Raw genomic sequence first — 17,978 nt, 5'->3', positions numbered from 1 at the left:
ATAGATTGCATAGATGATACTCTCTATTCCTTAGCTATTTTTAGTTTTTTTTTTTTAAGTGACTAATAACCAATGTATTTTTAATAACATAAACAATTAAAAAGACCCGATTCATTCAAAGGATCTCAGCAACTATCATTTATCTTTACCCCTTTCATAAATTTGCCTAAACCTAAGCCTGCCAAAATGAAGAAACTTGTGTTGCAAAACCTAGTTTAATAAGGAAGCGCAGTGCCGGAAGCGCAGTGCCGGAAGCGCATAAAAGCCTTTTCCTGCTCTTGAACTGTTAACCCTGGCCCGGTTACTGTAGGTCTTCTGCATTGTGACGTTGGAAGCAGGCTGTACATGTCAAGAAGTCCGCATAGAGTTTGGCATTTTTCCTACTGAGAACCTTTGGCTGTGTGTGAAGGCTCAAGTGTCCCTGTGAGGGGGTGCAGATTCCCGACATCCAAAGCCTCCGCACAAGCAGAGAACCCGCAGTCAGAGTTAGAAGTCTTACCCAATAGTACATGTCTGTATTATGGTTTTATGTATTTCATTTTCTTTTAAGTTATGGCTCATCCCAATTAGAAGTCTGTATTTGGACAAGCCCTGCAATTTGCCAGTGCTGGGCCACTGTAATGAAACACAGATCTCGCAGCTATGGCATGTGGCCGGGATACTTTACAAATTGGCTCCACAACCTTCCTGGGGATTAGCCAAAGTTCAGATCTGTAAATGATTATATACTGCACTTGTGCGATATAATGTGCTATATAACGGGCTACAACTTGTATCCCATAGTATTTTAGGTACAATGTACACATAATAACTGAGATCTATCAAAAGATATTCCTTAATCTACATACTGTAGCACTGAAAGTACAGTATATGTAACTGCTTGTACAGTATATGTAACTGCTTGTTACGTATATATCTGCTTGTACAGTATATGTAACTGCTTGTACAGTATATATACTGTAACTTCTTGTACAGTATATGTAACTGCGTGTACAGTATATATAATTGCTTGTACAGTATATATAACTGTTTGTGCAGTTTATATAACTGCTTGTACAGTATATGTAACTATTTGTTAAGTATATATAACTGCTTGTACAGTATATGTAACTGCTTGTACCGTATATATACTGTAACTTCTTGTACAGTATATGTAACTTCTTGTACAGTATGTGTAACTGTGTGTACAGTATGTGTAACTGCTTGTACAGTTTATGTAACTTCTTGTACAGTATGTGTAACTGTGTGTACAGTATGTGTATCTTCTTGTACAGTATATGTAACTTCTTGTACAGTATGTGTAACTGTGTGTACAGTATGTGTAACTGCTTGTACAGTATATATAACTGTTTGTGCTGTTTATATAACTGCTTGTACAGTATATGTAACTGCTTGTACAGTATATATAACTGCTTGTACAGTATATAACTGTACAGTATATGTAACTGCTTGTACAGTATATATAACTGCTTGTACAGTATATGTAACTGCTTGTACAGTATATGTAACTGCTTGTACAGTTTATGTAACTGCTTGTACAGTATGTAACTGCTTGTACAGTGTATATATAACTGCTTGTACAGTATATATAACTGTTTGTGCTGTTTATATAACAATATATGTAACTGCTTGTACTGTATATATAACTGTTTTTACAGTATATGTAACTGCTTGTACAGTATGTAACTGCTTGTACAGTGTATATATAACTGCTAGTACAGTATATATAACTGCTTGTACAGTGTGTAACTGCTTGTACAGTGTATATATAACTGCTAGTACAGTATATATAACCATGTGTGCAGAACTTCCTCTAGAAGAGCAACATTAAAAAAAATGTTACACAATATTGCTCACAACAAACTATTTTTGTAACCATTTCCGTACTATCAAGCCTTGCAACATAACACATACATCAGCAGTTAATGAAATATTACCAAACCCAAAAAATGAAACCAAAACAACATTTTAGTATCTGACCCCAGGCAAACACCTGCTTTGCCGGGCAGATAGAGTTGTAATATCAACCTGTGCAGCGCATCTCCTCCAGCGCTGAACAGGTTAATGCACGTGACAGGATTATTTTATACATCTTTTATAACCCCAGGAGGGCGGCGGCAGCTGGAGAAGCTGGACTCGTTTTGCAGAACGGCTCATGTAACTGCTTAAGCCACTGACGTTACTGGGAACAAAACTTTCCGGCTTTACTCACAATCTACATACAGTATCTGCAGGTTAAAAGTTGGCTGAAGGTTCAGAGCCGGGGGCGGCCAACTCCAGTCCTAACGGGCCACCAAACAGGTCAGGTTTTTAAGGATATCCCTGCTTCAACACAAGTCTGCTGAAGCAGAGAGAGCCTGAAAACCTGACCTGTTGGTGGCCCTTGGGGACTGGAGTTGACCACTCCTGGTTTAAAGACTACAGCAGGATTTGCCGACGTGTTTGTGCCCCACTGAGTGTGTATTAAGGCTCGCCCCCACTCTATAACGGGGATTTTTTTTTGAGGATTTCATTCATCTCATAACCTTAGGGCGTGTCTGCTCAGAAGCCTGATACCAACTATAATGCACAGCTTACAAGACCAAAGTGCCAAAATGGCTGTCTGTGAGTGTTCATCTGGCTCTGCACTTTCATAATCTAAACACAGCTGTATAAACGGCCTAATGCAACTGGCTTAAACTCTAGGGAAATTCCTCTCACAAAGGTTTTTTTGGAAGCAGTTTAAAGCTGATATATTTCAACATAATGCCGTTTCCTCCACAATGCTGAGCAACAAAACAAAGATAATTTGCATCCATTTGTGCTGGCATTAAATAAATAAATACTGCTGACACCAATCTCTTGAACAACTAAATTAACAACACCTGAGATCTGGCGGATTTAAGCAAAGGCAAGGACAACTGCAATATTTACTGTCCCGAAATGTGATACACACTGAAAAACGCCTTCCATAACTGCCCTACTAATCCCTCCGCTCACCAATGCAGCAAATTTGGTACATTGCCCAAACTGACACAACCCATAATCTAGGGTCAATTAAAAGTATTAGCTAAACATAATAATAGCCACGTGCGACCTTTGATGCTTATCCCGCAATGCGTGCTCATTGTAATGTATTTGCTGCCGTTTGAACACGCTGGTGCAGACTGGGGCTACCTACAGTATGCGACATGTGTGGCTATTGTTCTGTATTTTTATCGTGTGGCATATTCATCAGTTCACTGGTGCTTGTCATGTATTTGTGACAGGTCCTAAGCATGGTAATTAATGCGGCCTACAAACCTGGAAGGGTCTTACGGGAATTGCAATTAGTGGAAGACACATTGTGGAATTTCCAGGAAGAAACGCTGAAAGCCAAGTAAGTAATACTCATACCTGGGTATTAAAATATATAAGCATCGTCTGGCTGTCTTTTAACCTTTAGTGCCCTTTGGATGATTACTGTTATTTTTGAACTGCTGCTATATCAATAATAGCCGTTGCTAAAAGTAATGACAACCACCCCCAGCTCCTGAAGAGTTTCCTGCTGGACTCTTCAAGTTAATTTTTTATACTAAATGAACAATGCTTGTGGTATAATAAAGAGTATGTTGTGTGCTGCAGGCGTGCTCAACTCCAGTCCTCAAGGCTCCCCAACAGGTCAGTTTTTCAGGATATCCCTGCGTCCGCACAGGGGGCTCAATCTGAGCCTCTGATTGGGGGCACCCTGTGCGGAAGCAGGGACTAATTGAGTCACCTGTGCTGAAGCTGGGATATTTTGAAAATCTGACCTGTTGGGGGGTCTTGAAGACGGGAGTTGAGCGCCCCTGGTGTAATGCACCAGTCATGTCTCTTTCACAGGAAATATATGAGTTTTTTCTAGATCTGCTTCTGTTTCCTCAATCCCCTATCTTCCAGACAGGCCTGCAACGCATTTCAAAGATATGCAGCCGTGTCACTAACTGTTTTATTTATTTATGTTCGTATTGTTACATGGGCCTTGCAATTGAAAATAATGTTTGCGTCCATCAAGTTCAATCTTCCAAGCAAAATGCATGTATTTCAACGTGACCTACAGTAGTGGTCGGACTTCAAAACGCCTCAACTGTGTCTAACTTTGTGTCTCAAGTACTGGACATCGATTACTGTTAGACATTTACGAATGAAGTAGAAATAGCCGTGTTAGTCCAGTAGCGATAGTGCAGAGTAAATGAGTGCTGCAGGATTAAGTAATACCTTTTTTATTTGGACTCACAATAGATATTATAAGACAAGCTTTCGAGAGCTCTGCTCTCTGCCCCAGGTCAGCGATACTGATTTACACAGATTCCACGAGCTTAACACAGATGTAAAAAAAAAAAGCAAGATAACCATCTAAGGCGGAACATGTCAAGAATAAATTGCAAAAGGGATGGTATTAGACATCCACAATCTTAGCAAACTCAAAACCCAGACCTACAATATCATATATGTGTACAAAAGACACTGTATAACATTGGTAGTGTTGGACCTGCTGATGGGTCATGCCTTGCCGTGGCTGCAGGCTGGACATATTTTTGGCCAAAGGATTGAACAATAAATGAATATAGAAAACGCATATAGTAATGAACTAAATAATTTGTCATGTTGGATGTGCATTGGGGTTTTTTCTTTTTTTATTGTAGTACATCAATTACTTCCTGACTGCAGGAAGGATCAGATCTCTCTCTGGATCAATAACCTGCTTTACATTTTAACCTGCTTTGCATATTCCTTTACATCTTCTCGTGAAGCAGGATATTAAGGGTATTTCCATACACCGCCTTCTGGCGCCAGTAGACTCTGTAAGATTAATTCCTGTGAAGGAGCCCTAAGGTAGCCTCTGATGGTTGGAAGGAGTGCGGAACCTCTGCTTAGTAAATATGTCTCCAATCTCTTACACATAGTAACCATTCTATCTGCCGGTGTTGTCTCTGCGGAGAGCAGATTCCACATTTTCATTGTCGCCGATCGGAATAAAATGGTTACTGACTTAAACACCTTCGCAAAGTAAATCACATCTGCTCCACTACCGTGGTCCAAATGTGTCAAACAAAGTAATGAAGCTAATTGGGCGTGACCTGTTTTTAATGACCGTGCTGAGTACAGCTACTAATGCTATTCTCTTAAAGCTGTTTCTGGACCATATCCCTTAATGGGACTTAAGTATCTTATCTGTCATTTGCTTATCTGTAATCCTCTGCTTGCAGTTATAATGCTATAATGGTCATGATTTCACTGTGCTCCTTAAGACCTCTTGGACGAATGCCACCTGCACATCACTTTATTTATTTATTAATTGTATTGACACGGTTTAAACTGTGCAATACAGAATACAGATTTTTGGCTAGGTTTCATCCGCTCCTGTACTTACAGATGTGACAAAGCTTACTGTTCTCAGTGCCGCGTTCACCCGTGGCTGTAGCACGGCTGAGTGGCCGCAACAGGCTGAGAAACATAAGTGGCCCGAGAGGATTAGCTTTGTGGGGAGCTTCTGAATGGGACCCCCACAGCATTACTCCTTTTGGGTGAGAGAAAATTGATACTAACCTTTTAGATGAGCTGCGCAGCCGTCTCTCCATCTGCAGCCGTCTCCGTCCACGTCTGCATGTCTGTAGCGTCTTGCCGCAGCGCAGAAGGTAAGATGCAGGGCTTGGTAACCCCTTGGATACCTGAGATGTCCCAATATTGGTCTCTACATCATGAGGGGGAGGCTATATGGCCATGATTCGGTCATCTACATCACAAAGGGGACCGGACAGTTCTTTTTTTTAACCCGGCCAGGAATCGGGTACCCGGCCGCGTAGTTTTGACGTACTTGCAGCCAGCGACGGAGGTTGAGGAGGGTGATGGCGACATCCAGCAGCCGGCTGGCGGAGCAGATGAAGACATCCTTCAGCCGGTGGAAGCAGAGGAAGACAGCCTTCAGCCAGTGGTGGTGGGAACAGAAGAACATATGACTGGAGCAGGAGTGTTACTAGAGGACACCCGGGGAGAAGCTCACCCCTGCGGTCCGTCCCAGGAGTCTTCCAACTTCCTGTGTTTGCTGCTGCTACAGCCCAGCTCCTCCCCTGCTGTCCTCTAGTAATGCTCCAGCTCCGTTCACACGTTCCTCTGCTCCGACCGGCTGAAGGATGTCTTTCACTACTCCCACCGCCACCAAGATGTCGCCCTGGTACTCCTCACCCTCCACCGCCGGCTGCAGGTCAGTCTCTTCTGCTGCCGTGCTCCTGCCGTTCTCCAAGAGGAGGACTGAGGGAGCAGAGCAGGACGGAAATACCCGGCACCGGGTCCCAGCACCCTGGGCCAGTTCCGGGTAATTTCAGGGCACTTATATATACAGCTCAACTCCCTTATAACGCTGTGCTTGGGGTCCAAAAAATCACATCGCGTTATACGCAGATCGCGTTAGAATTAATGTACAATTGTATGCATTGTACAATAAAGTATTTAAGATACCAATAATCGTGCTGTAAAGTATTCATAAATACGAAAATTGGGAGCCACGCGTGCATCGCGTTATAAGCGGCTCCGCGTTGTAACGGATTGCGTTATAACGAGGTTGAGCTGTATATGGCCGAGTACCGGGTAATTTCCGGGTACCCGGTACATCACTTGTAGAGGCCCATATAAGGGCATTTACGTCATCCAGGAGGTTGCCAAGCCCTGCATCTTGCCTTCCGCGCTGTGGGAAGACGCTGCAGATGGGCACAGAGACGGAGATGGCTGCAGATGGAGAGACAGCTGCGCAGCCCATCTAAAAGGTTAATATTGGCTCTCTCATCCATCAAGTGAAGGATTAACACTGCGGGGGTCCCATTCAGAAGCACGGACCTCCGCAGTGTTAATCCTCATGGACCACAAACGTATGGTTTTTGGGCTACAGTCGAGCCACAGTTTCCTGTGGTTGGTCCGCTTCCCCAAGAACAGTAAGTCTTGCTACATCTGTATGACCATGTCAAACCGCGCGGGTTGGTAATGACAAACTCGCAGCTCCTACAATATCCCCCCCCCCCCCCCCATCAGTGCATTAAACATTGATTATTGAATATGTATGAATGTAGAGGTTGGGAATACTGCGGAAAAGAAACCTTTTTTTTTTTGCTTCTCTATTTCATCCTGGAAAAGGCAGAACGATGTGTTGCAGGCGCCTTCGGCAGCAAAATGGTTCCGATTACTTTTATTTGCATTCATACATTTCACTGAGTATTTGTAATGAAGCCCTCAATTAAGCTCTCTGTTAATTTGGTCCGACAGTGTTCTCATCCAGCAACTGCCTGCATGCTAAATATAGTCCTCTCTGCACTCCAGAGACCCTTTCTCTTAATTCCTTGGTATGCACTGCTGCGGACACCATCCATGTTCTGTTAACCAATGTCCTGCATCCATTTGTGTCTGCAGTATTTTATGTACTATTTTATTTATTGATAAAATCTAGTATGAGATTGTTACTGTTACAATATGACAACCTAATGTGAGTTCCCTTTGCCCAAACAATGATAATGCTTCAGATAAAGAATTCTGATTTGATTGGTTTTAACCAAATATTGGCATTCACGCATTGCTTTAACCCATAAAAATGCTTATATAGCACTATACCAAGAATAATGGTAGATATTTACATTGAATTTAAGAGAATAGATTTATATATGAACAACACACATATATGGATTCATATTTATGGATTCATGTTTATGATAAAGTTAAACTGTATTAATATTCTCTCATAGCATATAATCACTGTAAACTTTCGTCAAAGTGTTTTGATCATCATGTAATCATCATATCTTTTTTCCTGGATATGAAAATTCGGCATTCAATTTTGTCACATTAAAAAAAAACATTTATTATTCCCGAGTATTACTTACATCTAACAGACATATGGTATTTCCCATCAAACATGGCATGTGTTTTTCCATGATGGTGACTTGTTCTCCGTGCTTTCAAAGATGTACATGTGCCTTCTTCCTCTCTGGATGGAATCCTTTCTGCTGAGGTTATCCTGTTCCTCCGGAAAACGACATACGCAGCTATCCTATCTTAATATGATCTCTCAATATGGTCTTTACATGTTTGGTCTCCGTGACATAGTCACACCTCTTATCTTTCATATGTAGCGCCTATTCCCCCATCCTTAGGGGCCTATGCACTAACTAAAGGTTCATTAAAAAAATCACCAAGTCATTTAAATTACCGTTTTTATGAGCGTTGCTATCACGGTATCAGAAAGCTTTCATTACCTGTCATAGCAAAATTCACAAAACGGGCGATTAGCCGGTGATATGATGAACGACCCTCTGAAAAGGCCTTTCCCGGCGAGTTGTATCTGCTGCAGAGAGCCGTCTCTCCCTGTGCAAATCTCGCCCGAAATGTATGTGTATACATTTTGATTTTGTTAATAGTTTAGATGGGCAGGGTGTTTCCTGAGCTGAACCGCATTGATTTCAGCCTCAGGAACCCCCTACTTCCAGAGATACAGGCCCCGTTATGGGGTGCCGGTATCTCTTATGCATTTTATTCCCACGGTCACGTGACGCGGACATTTAAGTGCATAGGAGATACCGGCACCCCATAACGGGGCCTGTATCTCGGGAAATAGGGGGTCCCTGAGGCTATCCGCTATGGTAATGAAGTTTACTGTACTGTAAATGCATTTTTATTCCATAGCATTCATGCCAGAGGTCTCTGGTGTTAATATTAATATATATCAGCTCCAGAGATTCCCGGCATCAATCCTATGCAGGAAAAATGCATTTTTTTTCTAAGTCCCATCTCGCCGCTTCTCTGCAGGTTTCCAACACCTTTACGCCAACTTTTTCTGGCGTGAGGATTTTGTGATAAAATCACCATTCTAGAGCGGTGATAGGCGTTCATAGCCAAATCACTGCTACTAGAATTGCGCGAGTTTATGAACATGCCGAAAACCGGCGATAAGTGGCTTATCACCGCTGCCTCTGTGACTTTTTTTATGAGCAATTTTTTTGGGAGCGTTCAATCACCCACTTATCACTGCTTACTGAATAGCAATAGGCATTTTGGGCGATAAGTGCTTGATAAGTGGCTTATGAACGCTTACTGCATAGGCCCCTGTAAGTGAGATCATCTAGCTACCAGTGTTTCTGGTGCTGGTGCATACCTGGGAGGTTGAACAGAAGGCCTGAGAACTCCCCAATGGCATGTGGAGACATCAGGACAGGCTCTCAGTGATGATTCTTCTGCAGCGCCTGCAGCCGGTGAGGATCCTGGTTCAGCCAGGATGGTCCTCACTGGCAACCCATGTGGTGTTCCATTCAAGCAGCCCACAACAGATATATTCAACTGGATCTTTATTTGCTGCACACATACAGTTATAGCAGGCTCAGTCCCTGAAGTAGTACACACAGGGCTTGAGGCCCTGCAGGCCCCTTCTCGGCTCCTTTACCCCCTGATGGGATAAAGGGTAAGTGCTTCCACTCCACAGGGGGAGGGACGAGAGCTCCTCACTTCTGGGAGCGTGTCTGTTTTATACCCCAGGGGAGGGGCTTGTAACCCTGCCCCATAACAGGGCAGGTCCGATACTGACAGGCATCACATCATGGGCATGTGACCCAGCCAGTACCCTCCCCAGGGATGACACTCTCTGGTTGTTGTTAGGCCTGCCCCTGGATACAGCAATAGTGTATCCAGGCTGCAACAGCAAGCTAGGCCTCCATGAGAGCGCTTATCCCCCACATTGCCTGTGCCTAACAGGACTTATACTGTTAGGGCCAAAGAAAAGATGATAGCCAGAGAACTAGGCTACACATATAAGGAAGAAAACGTTGTCTGTGTCCAATAGCTATCATCACCACAAATTGTCGTGTTCACAGCAACGGCTCACTGCTGCCTGTAATAAATCTAAGTCACTTATTGGAAGTTTGCCACACCTCTTTATACCTACAACTATCTCCCAACAGTTGTTGTAATATAATCTGACAACTCTATCATTAGGAAGTTTTTGCAGTGGAACTAGTACACAGGAGCCTTGAATGTAAGTAAACTTCAAATCATAAGAGCAGGCATAAATGTAAAGGGTTTCAGGACCAGTTGTCCTTTCCTCACCATACACCTGGACCAGGTATAATACAGTGTATATTAATATGGCGTCACCCATTACGAGATTTTAATATTAATTTCATTTTTTTTCTCTTTACATTTTTAATATTTGTACTGTATTGTTTTATCAACCGGGATAGTGTAGCTGCTTTAAATGCTACAGTTCAGAAGTGCCCGAGAGCTGCTTTAATTCAGTAGATTTTTGAGCTGGTTAATATTCGGAAGTGAAACTATATACTGTGTCCTGGAATAATTACAGGATGCCACCTCTTTCTGAACATCTCGTAGTAATCCCACTGAGGACGTCATTGACATCATGCTTCCTTGTTGTTGCTGTGTTTTAAATAACTCCAGTGAGCAGGGATTGTTGATGTCCCTTTTGATTTAATTTTGTAAGATAATCTAGCAGTCACCGAGGAAAACGACATTTAATGTTTTAATTGTCCACGTTTAGTGTGGACAGCAGATACTCAGATGTTCAGCTTCTGTCTCTTTTGAAGTAATTGATCGCCAGAAGATGTGAGATCGCCAGAAGATGTGATTTAGAGCTTCCTGCTAGTTAACTGACCAGAGTTTGCAGATTTAGAATTAAAGCTGCTTTCTCTGTTTGATGATTTCTGTTTTCTATTAATTTGCATCACCAATGTATTCACTGTATCATTTATGATATGATTATATCATTGATATCACTGAGCAGAGACCATTTCCATTATATCACTGGTATGAATGGTTTTGCAGGATAATCTTATTTTTGCAATTAAATTAGCATTTATACCACAAGACCAGAAATCTGCATGCCTCCAATTAAGATTATTTTTTACCTTTAAAACATCTGATCCCACTGCGTTATACTCTGGTTTCAGCATATGCAATTCTGACTGACACACTGAGCCCTCAAATGCAGCGTCTCAGGGCTGTATTAATGGCTTACAGGATTTTCAGAAAATCCATGTTGAGGTTTGTTGCATGTTTGGATTTAACCCGCCTCTGGCACTGAAGGTGTTAATGGACCAACATGTTGGCCTTTGAATGGTCTAACAACCATCTAGAAAAGTGTAGTTGAACATCACAAAAACCATAGAAGCTGAACACAACGAAACCTTCCCATATTCTACTTCCTTTGAAGTTTTGTGCTGGTTGCTACTTCGTAGTATGAAATTAGCTGTGAATGTGTTTTGATGAAGATGACTGCTTTTCAGAAAGAAGTAAGGAATGATCTTCTCCTTTCTTTACCTCGCGCTTTTATGTAAATGTTGTTATTTATTATTTTTCGGCGCCGACCACATTCAGTACGGTTCAGGGAAGCAACTGTGAAGTTATGCAAGTCCTCAACTAAAGTTACTCAAAAAGTGCTGCTTTCAGCCCAAACCTGCAGTAGACACAAAGGAATTGTATCCTTAAGATATCATTCTCCGTTTCGCTGCGAGACACAATGGCAGTGGGGTGTTGAGGTTGTCTTCTAAATATAGTCATATATTTAGATAACCCATTTTTTTGTTTGTTTAGAAATTTAAATGAAATACAGGTGCTAAAGGTCTGACAACCACAGGGGTCTTTGTATCAAGGCAAAAGGAGTGCAATTCTGGGCAAAGACATTTCTAGTAGATCCTGTATATCAAAGAAAATAATCCTTTTGATATCAATGTGATCTTCTTTGATACACCTGGTGATACGTAGGCCCCCGTGTCCTTACGGACGTCTTATTTATTAGCTTTATGCATCAGCTGCTGCGTCTCCCCGTTGGGACAGCTAAATGCAGAAGAAGAAGAAAAACAGAGAAAGAAATGATACAACTTTCAGCGATACTTTTACACCCGATCCTATTATTTGACACGTGCCCAATTCCCACAATTGAATTACCGATGCAGAACATTTTGCAGAATCACACTTGATGTTATTTGCGATGATAATGGGCCCAATAAACACTGCTGGGCCGGTGCATTACACAATACAGTTGGCTAAGGTAACGTTACGGCTTGGAACTAATTCAAGTTGAATTTCACAAGAGGCACAAAGCAAAAGCAATTACTTTTTAAACATGAACCTGGCTAATGCAATACGGAGACATGATTAAAACATACAGAGAGAATATTTCATTTGATTAACTATAATTAGTGGAGAGTAAACACTGCTGCCTGCCAATGTGCCTTCTGTTTATAACTTATGAATATGTCCATGCTTAAAATCAAACATGCGCTCTCTTGTATGCAGCTGAGCATCGACCCTATCATCACACACACACACACACACACACACACACACACACACACACACACACACACACACACACACACACACACACACACTGTATAAACATATAGTAATTTTACAGGTACATTCCACTCTCATTCTCAGTACCAGGCATTTTTTTTTATTCTTTTCCGTTTTTGTATTTTTATTTTTTTTAACATTTTGCCAAGTCCCTCACTACTTTTTTTTTTTTTTTAAACAAAATTTCTTGCTGTAAAATCTTTGTTGCAGCATAAATGAGTGTTTGCTGAGAACTGTTTTTTGACTCGCAAATTAACGCAACTTTATAGTTTCTGCGGTTTTTTTCCTCACACTGTAATGGACCGTAATGAAGGCTGCGTGTATGGTATATACGAGGGGTGGCTAGCTCCAGTCCTCGAGAGCTACCAACAGGTCAGGTTTTCAGGATATCCCTGCTTCAGCACAGGTGGCTCAATCAGTCACTGATTGAGCCACCTGTGCTGAAGCAGGGATATCCTGAAAACCTGTCTTGTTGGTAGCTCTTGAGGACAGGGGTTAGCCACTCCTGATATATTCAGTACATATCAGGGAGTTCGCCTTTTAGACACACATTTTATATATCTTTGTTTCATGATACAATGTGTAGAGGATGTTGCCACAGGACGTAGGACTGGTACGAGTACGAGGAACCACACCTTAAGCAAAAAGGAACAATATCATTAAAGGTGCCGCTTTTCCACTCTGACCCTCAGTTAAGAGATACTTATCAGTGAACTTTCCGAGTTTAAATCTCCCTCAAGGGGAAACAGAATAGCTGCAAAAATCTCGGGCCAATAGGAAGCTGCAACATCATCGCCTGTGGAATTCTATTGGATGACACTTTAAATCCTTTTTATAACAGGAAGTAATACCGGAAAATTAAAGGGTGGATTGCACTTTAACATTTGGTATATCTATTACCAAGTCCTTGTATAAGATATGGTGCAGAACTAAGGCGCTAAAAAGTAATAACACAAGATAACACTAATAAGAATTTTCTGCACAGTTGAATCTGTCATCTTATTTGGTTCAATACATTAATATTCTTTACAAATCATCTTTTTTCCCCCCCAAAATTACCAAATATCTGTATATAGCAAGCCTACAGATTATATGCCTGCTGTATTTGTGGAGCCTGTGCTGCAATATCGGAAAGGTGACATTTATAATACTAGAGAAGGTTGTTGATTTTGTAATATATTTGCTGCAATCAGAAAGTGGTAACTAGCAGATTGTAAAAGGATCCCTGTGTTAGTATTGCAGAACTTCTGCAGTGCCTTATTACTTATGTAGCCATATGTGATATCTCAAAAGCTGCTTAGTGACCTACTCTGGGGTATAATTGCCAATTATGTGAAGTCCCAGCCACATAAATATGGGTCTCAAGGGAGCTCCGCAGAGGTGCCTCTTTTGGGAATGTGTGCAGCATTTAATTTGTGCCATGTTTTATTGCAGATACAAAGGAAAAACTTACAGGGCGACGGTAAAGATTGTCAGAACTTCAGATCAAGTAGCGGACTTTTGCCGACGAGTCTGTGCGAAACTGGAGTGCTGCCCTAATCTGTTTAGTCCAATGCTGATCACTGAAATGTGCCCAGAGAACTGTTCGGTTCATACAAAAACCAAATACAGTAAGTGCCGCACAGAACTTCTGCAATAATAGAAATCGTTCTTGTTTAAAGGAGCATTGCCTTTTAAAAAAAAAATATATATATATTTCCCCCCCTACGTGGGAAGTAGGGGATCTCTGGGGCTGAAATCAGCATGGTTCAGCTTCGGAGACCTCTACTTCAAACCTTGTTATAAAAAAAAAAATACATATAAAAAAAATAAACAATATATTGCTACTTTATGCAGACTTCATAGAAACATAGAATTTGATGGCAGGTAAGAAGCACTTGACCCAACGTGCCGGTCCATTTTCCTATCTGCTTTATAACCTCACACCCAATTTGATCCTTGGATTTCTTTCGAATTTAGGATAGTCGTATGTCTGCCTCAAGTATATTTGAATTCCCTTCCTCTATTAGCCCCTAACATGTCTGTTAAGTCTTATGCTGTAGATCATGCACCATTTTAGGAGCCCCCCCATTTTTTTTGCACAATCTCCCATTTATTTACATCCTTCCGGAGATATGGAGATATGGTCTGCAGAACTGAACACAGTGCACTAGCTGAGGTCTCACCAATGGTCTATAAAGTGGCATCACCACTTGGCATCTCTTTCTGCTGCTAATACCTCTTGGTATACAACATAACATCCTTCTGGCTTTCTGCATGGCATTGTTACATTGCTCAACTACAGTCCTTTTAAGTCACAATAATGACTCCCAGGTCCCTTTCCTTTACAGTTGACATTATAGTGCTATTAATCCTGTATTCTGCCTTTGGATTTTTGTGACCGAAGTGTAGGATTTTACACTTTTAACATTCAATTGTAGTTTCCACAGTCTTGACCATTCCACCAATCTACCTAAATCATTAGTTATTTGGTTTACCCCCCTGGAGTGTTAACCCCGATCTGTGTGTCATGTGCAAAAAGGCATACTTTCCTTTCCAAACCACAACTCTCTGTCGCCTGTCCTTCAACCAATGTCTTATACATTCTACCACCTTGGGATTATACTCCAAGTATTACAATTTGTTTATCAGACTTCCATGTTGTACAGTGTCAAAGGCCTTACTAAAATCTAGGTAAGCTACATCTTGCTCCACCCTGATATATTACCTTAGATAATTTGTTTGTCATGATGTCCCCCCAGTAGACCCATACTGGCGGGGATTTTCTAGGTTGTTGGACTTTCCATCTTTCAGCAATGTTTCCATTAATTTCCCCACTACTGACACCAGACTCACTGGCCTGTAGTTACTTGCTTCTCCCCTACTTCCATTTTTGTGAAGTGGGACTACGCTGGCTCTTCTCCAGTCATGTGGTTAAATAGATCTTTTAATGATATTGGCAGCAGACCCCTAAACTCTTTCCCCTTTCCCCCTAAGCTCCAGCCCCATTGTCTTGTCCATTTCAGTTTTGAAAGTTCTAGTAGGACCTTCTCCTCTGTAAATGGACTTGTGTCCGACTCCTTTCCATGTATATTTCTATTACCCAACTGTGGTCCCTCGTCACCTTCAGCTGTGAATACTGAGCAAAAATAATTGTTAGTGTGGGCTGCTATAACTTTTTCTTCTTCAACAAGACTATTCCCTTCTGTCTTTAGTCTTACCGTTCAGCTTTTGTTTTTCTCCTTTTACTTCTATACCTAAAAAAGGTGCATCTTTTAGTTTTTACCAGCACTCCACTCATACTGTACCTCCACCCTGCCAAAAAAAAGTCTTTAAATAATTTCGCATATCTGAAATGTCAGCCCATCCTAAAATCTAAAACCTTAGTTTTGTATGTGGTATGTCTCAGCCTCTGTATTTAGACTAAACCACACTGCTTGATGATCACTGGAACTCAAGTTCTTACCCAGAAATACATCTGACACTGTCCCCATCGGTAAGTATTATGATCAGGATTTCTTTATTGCGAGTTGGCTCTCTTACCAATTGCTGGAGAGATGCCCCTTACAAGGAATCCAGGATCTCCCTTCTTCTGGATGAACCTGCAGAAGACACGTCAGTACACATCAGATTGAAGTCTCCCATAATGATTACCTCTCCTTTAATTGCCACCTCAGTGGTGTCCTCTATTATTACCCCATCCAATTCCTTCTCTTGTCCTGGAGATTCGTAGACCACCCCAGTCTGAATGACAGCCTTCTCACCATTTTCTAAGGTCACCTAAAGTGACTGTCTTTTCTCCAGTACCTTGTACTGAACCCACCTTTATGTTGTTCACAGAAAAGGGCTCTACTTCTCCCCTTCCTAAATATAGTGTAACCTGGTATAGTTATACAAACAATAACAGAAAGGCCAACGCAACATACAAAATGGCCAACATATAGTACAATACTTCAGTGCTTATCTGCTCATGAGTAAGGGTCATTTGGTATAGTTATGTCCCAGTCCTCATATTCATTGTCACAGTAATAGCCACAATACCCAGGTCGTCCCTTATCATTATTGCAGTTAGTTATGTGATTTTATTCCCCAAACTGTGAGCATTTATACACATTGCCCAATAGCTTTTGTTACTTCTTTTCCTAATCCTTCCTTTCTTCCTGTGCACCACCTTCTGCTGCATTCATCTTTTTCCTATTTAAGCTGTCTTCTGTTCCCCTGGATAGGTTTCCTGCATTAATATCCCATCCAATCGCTACCTCTTGCCCCAATCGCTACTGTTACCCCATCATTGACTGGACCCTCTCATTCCTGACATGAAGTCCTACCTCCTCCACCTACGAAATATTGCTAGAATAAGCCTTTTTATCACTCGAGATGCAACCAACATTTTAATTCACTCTATCATGTCCCGCCTCGGCTATTGCAACCGACTCTTAGTTGGAATTCCCCTCATCCGACTGTCTCCACTCCAGTCCATCCAAAATGCTGCTACCAGATGCATCTACCACTCGCCATTCTTCGTCTGCTGCTTCATTCTGCAAATCACTACAGTGGTTATCCCATATCCTCTCGAATTAAATTTAAAATCCTACCTCTGACATTTGTTCTCATTTTGTATGTCATTCTGTTGATGTAGCTGCCGTTCCCCCATTGCACAGCACTGCAGAATGCACTGGCAATTTATAAATAAATAATAGTAGCCAAAATTTGATAAATCTCAATCTGTACGTCATGTTACTCCACCTATTGACACGTCCTAAATCACAAGATGCACCCAGGGCTGCCAGGTAGCTTCTCCAAAAATAATGGACACAGTTGTGAAAGGTGCGGTGCATTCAGCACACACACCTCTCTCCACAGTGTGCTGTTTCCTCCTCTCCTTGGTGCCACCCCCAGGCTCCTGACACGTCCTCCTGATTGGCTGCTGGGTTATTCAGCCAATCAGGATGGAGTAAGCCGCCCAGCCCCCATAGAAACAGCCATGCTCTCTCCCCGCTCGGGGGAAATCCCGCAGCCCCCCATGCGGACAGGTCACTGTGTCCAGAGAGGTAATACCGGTATACACATACATGTCCAGTATTACTTCTAACTTTTAATGGACAGTGTCCAAATACCAGACAGTCCGGTTCAATACTAGACACCTGGCAACCCTATCATGCACATGGTGCAAACCGTGGAGCAAATACCTTGTTACGTTGATGCCAAAGAAAAGCAAGATGAAAATGACAAAATGTGCATACTTTGTGCTACAAATTTTCCCTGATGCATCATCAAAACCTATGCCAAACTAGGGGTACTTTACAGGAACAAATCCTCCCAAAGTCCGCTGGTCAGAAAGCATATCGCACAGCAGATGCTAATGCCAATTATCGACTATGGGGACATATTATATGGCACGGCACCCCAAATTCACCTTAGCAAACTTGATACCCTCTACAACTCAATATGCCGTTTTGTTCTCCAAAGCAACTACACCACACATCATTGCAAAATGCTCAAAGAACTGGATTGGTCATCACTCGAGTCTAGGCGCATTCACCTTTCCTGTCTTGCCTTCAAATACTTTCTGGGCAAGCTACCTGCCTATCTGAACAAGCTCCTCACCCCTACCACATGCAGCACTTATCATCTGAGATCTGACTCCAAATGACTGT

General features: G+C 41.9%; 1 protein-coding gene across 2 annotated transcripts in view; it reads left to right on the top strand.

Annotated features, from left to right (window-relative positions):
- The window catches only part of SFMBT2 (Scm like with four mbt domains 2), a 287,695-nt gene that overhangs the window by 244,831 nt on the left and 24,886 nt on the right, over positions 1-17,978 (top strand). For both annotated transcript variants that reach the window (XM_075599415.1, XM_075599414.1), the window contains 2 exons: positions 3,249-3,358; positions 13,777-13,952. In XM_075599415.1, coding sequence (XP_075455530.1) covers positions 3,249-3,358; positions 13,777-13,952 — 286 coding nt within the window. The remainder of the gene's footprint in view (positions 1-3,248; positions 3,359-13,776; positions 13,953-17,978) is intronic.

Source organism: Ascaphus truei, chromosome 5 (genome assembly GCF_040206685.1).
Source record: "Ascaphus truei isolate aAscTru1 chromosome 5, aAscTru1.hap1, whole genome shotgun sequence".
Taxonomy (NCBI): Eukaryota; Metazoa; Chordata; class Amphibia; order Anura; family Ascaphidae; genus Ascaphus; species Ascaphus truei.
Note: the sequence above shows the minus strand (reverse complement) of the source record. Positions and strands in the feature narration are given on the sequence as shown.